Source organism: Coregonus lavaretus, assembly GCF_964263955.1.
Source record: "Coregonus lavaretus genome assembly, contig: HAP1_SCAFFOLD_6873, whole genome shotgun sequence".
NCBI lineage: Eukaryota > Metazoa > Chordata > Actinopteri > Salmoniformes > Salmonidae > Coregonus > Coregonus lavaretus.
This window is the reverse complement of record NW_028160710.1, coordinates 23,551-30,051: the sequence shown is the minus strand read 5'-3', so window position 1 is coordinate 30,051 and position 6,501 is coordinate 23,551. Positions and strand designations below refer to the sequence as shown.

Genomic DNA, 6,501 nt, shown 5'->3' with positions numbered 1-6,501 from the left:
TGTGTCATTCCCATGTGTGTGTGTGTGTGTCATTCCCATGTGTGTGTGTGTCATTCCCATGTGTGTGTGTGTCATTCCCATGTGTGTGTGTCATTCCCATGTGTGTGTGTGTCATTCCCATGTGTGTGTGTGTCATTCCCATGTGTGTGTGTGTCATTCCCATGTGTGTGTGTGTGTCATTCCCATGTGTGTGTGTGTGTCATTCCCATGTGTGTGTGTGTGTCATTCCCATGTGTGTGTGTGTGTCATTCCCATGTGTGTGTGTGTGTCATTCCCATGTGTGTGTGTGTGTCATTCCCATGTGTGTGTGTCATTCCCATGTGTGTGTGTGTGTGTCATTCCCATGTGTGTGTGTGTCATTCCCATGTGTGTGTGTGTGTGTCATTCCCATGTGTGTGTGTGTGTGTCATTCCCATGTGTGTGTGTGTCATTCCCATGTGTGTGTGTCATTCCCATGTGTGTGTGTCATTCCCATGTGTGTGTGTGTGTGTGTCATTCCCATGTGTGTGTGTGTCATTCCCATGTGTGTGTGTGTCATTCCCATGTGTGTGTGTGTGTCATTCCCATGTGTGTGTGTCATTCCCATGTGTGTGTGTGTCATTCCCATGTGTGTGTGTGTCATTCCCATGTGTGTGTGTGTCATTCCCATGTGTGTGTGTTATTCCCATGTGTGTGTGTGTGTGTCATTCCCATGTGTGTGTGTGTGTGTCATTCCCATGTGTGTGTGTGTCATTCCCATGTGTGTGTGTGTCATTCCATGTGTGTGTGTGTCATTCCCATGTGTGTGTGTGTCATTCCCATGTGTGTGTGTCATTCCCATGTGTGTGTGTGTGTGTCATTCCCATGTGTGTGTGTGTGTGTCATTCCCATGTGTGTGTGTGTCATTCCCATGTGTGTGTGTGTCATTCCCATGTGTGTGTGTCATTCCCATGTGTGTGTGTCATTCCCATGTGTGTGTGTCATTCCCAAGGTCCACAGTGTGAGCCCTGTCAAGCTGCCTGTCACTGCTGTTGTCAAGAGGCATGTCAGGTCAGACTACAGCACCACAGAACAGAAAACACCCTGCCTCATGGTGGGACAACGTCTTCTGAAGCTGTGTTTCTCAATATGTCTGCTTCTCACTCCTCCAGAACCAAAGGGCCCATAGGACTCTGGTCAAAATAAGTTCACTATGTAGGGAATAGAATAGGGCTGTTTCTCACTGTCTTCCCTCCTCTCTGTTCCCTCCCCCACTACACCTCCAGAAGCAAAGAGAACGGCTTCGACAGGGAGGGCCCCCTGCACCTGGAGAACCCCAGTAAGAGAGCCTGTACGATCAGCCCGGCAGGCCAACGGTTCAGCCCCTCCAACGGTCCCCTCCCATACCAACCTAACGGCCTGGCCCATGGACACCCCACACCGCCCCCACAGCACTACCGGCTGGACGACATGGCCATCACACACCATTATAGAGACTCACCACACTACCGCCACCCCAACCACAACCACCGCGAGCTCAGGGAGAGACCACGGCCACTGGGTAAGGACGGGAGGAGAGGGTAGAATAGGGTTAGGGTTGGGGGACAGAGGGACAGAGGGAAGGGGGAAGGGGGAGGGATGGGGAGGAAGGGGGGAGGGGGGGGGGAGGGGCTGAGGAGAAGGGGATGGGTGTAGGTATAGGGTCAACCAATAGTATTCATGTGTCCATCCTGCAAGAGGTCCCGATATTCTAACCACAAACCAGAGAGCTTATTTTAATACAGAGAGAGGATATGTTTCCAGAGTGGATCTGTGTCCATGAAGCTTAATGACTAGCTACATGTGTCCCTGATCTAAAAATACCTCTCTACATTTAGCATGTCTGGCCTGTGATGGAGGGAGGGAGGGTGAGGGACGGCGGGAGGGAGGGAGGGAGGGAGGGTGAGGGATGAGGGGAGGGTGAGGGACGGCGGGATGGAGGGAGGGAGGGTGAGGGATGAGGGGAGGGTGAGGGACGGCGGGAGGGAGGGAGGGAGGGTGAGGGATGAGGGGAGGGTGAGGGACGGCGGGATGGAGGGAGGGAGGGTGAGGGATGAGGGGAGGGTGAGGGACGGCGGGATGAAGGGAGGGAGGGTGAGGGATGAGGGGAGGGTGAGGGACGGCGGGATGGAGGGAGGGAGGGTGAGGGACGGCGGGAGGGAGGGAGGGTGAGGGATGAAGGGAGGGTGAGGGACGGCGGGATGGAGGGAGGGAGGGTGAGGGACGGCGGGAGGGAGGGAGGGAGGGTGAGGGACGGCGGGATGGAGGGAGGGAGGGTGAGGGACGGCGGGAGGGAGGGAGGGAGGGAGGGTGAGGGATGAAGGGAGGGTGAGGGACAGCGGGAGGGAGGGTGTCAGCAAGGGAGCTAATGAATGATGGACAAATCAGGGAGGAGAGGGGGAGACTGTTATAACCTGAAATAAACATGCAATTTTGTATTAACATGTTGTTTTCATGGCCAGCTCAAAAGTAGTGCACTATATAGGGAATATGCAATCTCATTTGGAACAAAGCACTTTGATATCTTCCTCTTTCAACTTTTTCCTCATTGATGATGGGATGCATGGAATAAAGTCTGATTAGGGACAAATAGCTTATTTGATCTCTCCATCGATCTTCTCTGTCTTCATTGATGAAGGAACAGTGGAGACAGGATGGAGGGACAGTGGAGAGAGGATGGAGGAACAGTGGAGAGAGGATGGAGGAACAGTGGAGAGAGGATGGAGGGAACAGTGGAGAGAGGATGGAGGGAAGAGAGGGCACTCATATCTTGTTCCACAGACTTTAACTTTGTCTCTCTCTCTCTCTCTCTCTCTCTCTCTCTCTCTCTCTCTCTCTCTCTCTCTCTCTCTCTCTCTCTCTCTCTCTCTCTCTCTCTCTCTCTCCCTCTCCCTCCCCCTCTCTCCTGGTTGATGAAGGGATGCACGGGGCTCGTCAGGAAGAGGTGATCGACCACCGGTTGACAGACAGAGAATGGGCGGAGGAGTGGAAGCACCTTGACCATGTAAGAAAAGTAATACCATTTTTATTACTCTACCAACTGTACTGTCCCTGTATGTGTATGGCTTATAGAGTGTTTGTAGATGTGAGAGTTGAGGAAGAAGCAGTGCAGTATGTATGTGTTAGGTAGCCAAATATGTGCATGCAATTCATTTTTGTAGCATACAAAACTCCAGTGTATATTCACATAACAGACATAACTACAGACGTTTCCCAGCAGGAGGCAGGAGGCTTGGTTATCTACAGGTTACAGTGCAGGGTGAGAAAGTGCCAATAAAAACTAAATTATACAGTTTGTATAGAACGCGAACACACAATGGCCATCCTGCATACTTGAGTCAAGTTTATAACTGCAAGTGGCTCTGGATAAGAGCGTCTGCTAATTCACTAAAATGTAAATAATTGCGGGGCAGCACACGTCTGCGTATTTTTGCTACGCAACCACACATGATGGCAATTTTTCGAAGGTATTTCTAGTTGTTGCGCATAGGGTATGAATGAGGCTTTACAGGAGTTGTGTGCTTCAATCAGCACCTACCCCCTCCTCAGCTGCTGAACTGATACAGCACCTACCCCCTCCTCAGCTGCTGAACTGATACAGCACCTACCCCCTCCTCAGCTGCTGAACTGATACAGCACCTACCCCCTCCTCAGCTGCTGAACTGACAGCACCTACCCCCTCCTCAGCTGCTGAACTGACAGCACCTACCCCCTCCTCAGCTGCTGAACTGATACAGCACCTACCCCCTCCTCAGCTGCTGAACTAATACAGCACCTACCCCCTCCTCAGCTGCTGAACTGACAGCACCTACCCCCTCCTCAGCTGCTGAACTGATACAGCACCTACCCCCTCCTCAGCTGCTGAACTAATACAGCACCTACCCCCTCCTCAGCTGCTGAACTGATACAGCACCTACCCCCTCCTCAGCTGCTGAACTGACAGCACCTACCCCCTCCTCAGCTGCTGAACTAATACAGCACCTACCCCCTCCTCAGCTGCTGAACTGATACAGCACCTACCCCCTCCTCAGCTGCTGAACTGATACAGCACCTACCCCCTCCTCAGCTGCTGAACTGATACAGCACCTACCCCCTCCTCAGCTGCTGAACTGATACAGCACCTACCCCCTCCTCAGCTGCTGAACTGATACAGCACCTACCCCCTCCTCAGCTGCTGAACTGATACAGCACCTACCCCCTCCTCAGCTGCTGAACTGATACAGCACCTACCCCCTCCTCAGCTGCTGAACTGATACAGCACCTACCCCTCCTCAGCTGCTGAACTAATACAGCACCTACCCCCTCCTCAGCTGCTGAACTGACAGCACCTACCCCCTCCTCAGCTGCTGAACTGATACAGCACCTACCCCCTCCTCAGCTGCTGAACTAATACAGCACCTACCCCCTCCTCAGCTGCTGAACTGATACAGCACCTACCCCCTCCTCAGCTGCTGAACTGACAGCACCTACCCCCTCCTCAGCTGCTGAACTAATACAGCACCTACCCCCTCCTCAGCTGCTGAACTGATACAGCACCTACCCCCTCCTCAGCTGCTGAACTGATACAGCACCTACCCCCTCCTCAGCTGCTGAACTGATACAGCACCTACCCCCTCCTCAGCTGCTGAACTGATACAGCACCTACCCCCTCCTCAGCTGCTGAACTGATACAGCACCTACCCCTCCTCAGCTGCTGAACTGATACAGCACCTACCCCCTCCTCAGCTGCTGAACTGATACAGCACCTACCCCCTCTTCAGCTGCTGAACTAATACAGCACCTACCCCCTCCTCAGCTGCTGAACTGATACAGCACCTACCCCCTCCTCAGCTGCTGAACTGATACAGCACCTACCCCCTCCTCAGCTGCTGAACTGATACAGCACCTACCCCCTCCTCAGCTGCTGAACTGATACAGCACCTACCCCCTCCTCAGCTGCTGAACTGATACAGCACCTACCCCCTCCTCAGCTGCTGAACTGATACAGCACCTACCCCCTCCTCAGCTGCTGAACTGATACAGCACCTACCCCCTCCTCAGCTGCTGAACTGATACAGCACCTACCCCCTCCTCAGCTGCTGAACTGATACAGCACCTACCCCCTCCTCAGCTGCTGAACTGACAGCACCTACCCCCTCCTCAGCTGCTGAACTGATACAGCACCTACCCCCTCCTCAGCTGCTGAACTGATACAGCACCTACCCCCTCCTCAGCTGCTGAACTGACAGCACCTACCCCCTCCTCAGCTGCTGAACTGATACAGCACCTACCCCCTCCTCAGCTGCTGAACTGATACAGCACCTACCCCCTCCTCAGCTGCTGAACTGATACAGCACCTACCCCCTCCTCAGCTGCTGAACTGATACAGCACCTACCCCCTCCTCAGCTGCTGAACTGACAGCACCTACCCCCTCCTCAGCTGCTGAACTGATACAGCACCTACCCCCTCCTCAGCTGCTGAACTGATACAGCACCTACCCCCTCCTCAGCTGCTGAACTGACAGCACCTACCCCCTCCTCAGCTGCTGAACTGACAGCACCTACCCCCTCCTCAGCTGCTGAACTGATACAGCACCTACCCCCTCCTCAGCTGCTGAACTGATACAGCACCTACCCCCTCCTCAGCTGCTGAACTGATACAGCACCTACCCCCTCCTCAGCTGCTGAACTGACAGCACCTACCCCCTCCTCAGCTGCTGAACTGACAGCACCTACCCCCTCCTCAGCTGCTGAACTGATACAGCACCTACCCCCTCCTCAGCTGCTGAACTGATACAGCACCTACCCCCTCCTCAGCTGCTGAACTGATACAGCACCTACCCCCTCCTCAGCTGCTGAACTGACAGCACCTACCCCCTCCTCAGCTGCTGAACTGATACAGCACCTACCCCCTCCTCAGCTGCTGAACTGATACAGCACCTACCCCCTCCTCAGCTGCTGAACTGACAGCACCTACCCCCTCCTCAGCTGCTGAACTGATACAGCACCTACCCCCTCCTCAGCTGCTGAACTGACAGCACCTACCCCCTCCTCAGCTGCTGAACTGACAGCACCTACCCCCTCCTCAGCTGCTGAACTGACAGCACCTACCCCCTCCTCAGCTGCTGAACTGATACAGCACCTAACCCCTCCTCAGCTGCTGAACTGACAGCACCTACCCCCTCCTCAGCTGCTGAACTGACAGCACCTACCCCCTCCTCAGCTGCTGAACTGATACAGCACCTACCCCCTCCTCAGCTGCTGAACTGATACAGCACCTAACCCCTCCTCAGCTGCTGAACTAATACAGCACCTACCCCCTCCTCAGCTGCTGAATTGATACAGCACCTACCCCCTCCTCAGCTGCTGAACTAATATAGCACCTACCCCCTCCTCAGCTGCTGAACTGATACAGCACCTACCCCCTCCTCAGCTGCTGAACTAATACAGCACCTACCCCCTCCTCAGCTGCTGAACTAATACAGCACCTACCCCCTCCTCAGCTGCTGAACTGATACAGCACCT

The 6,501-nt window shown here is 54.2% G+C and overlaps 1 protein-coding gene across 1 annotated transcript in view; it reads left to right on the top strand.

Moving 5' to 3' along the window:
* Positions 1–970: 970 nt before the first annotated feature.
* Positions 971–6,501, top strand: part of LOC311121521 (protein CBFA2T1-like) — a gene marked incomplete at both ends in the record, with an annotated part of 28,761 nt that continues 23,230 nt past the window's right edge. The window contains 3 exons of the mRNA XM_084196001.1: positions 971–1,029; positions 1,245–1,519; positions 2,916–3,010. Of these exons, the coding sequence (XP_084052127.1) occupies positions 971–1,029; positions 1,245–1,519; positions 2,916–3,010 (429 nt within the window). The remainder of the gene's footprint in view (positions 1,030–1,244; positions 1,520–2,915; positions 3,011–6,501) is intronic.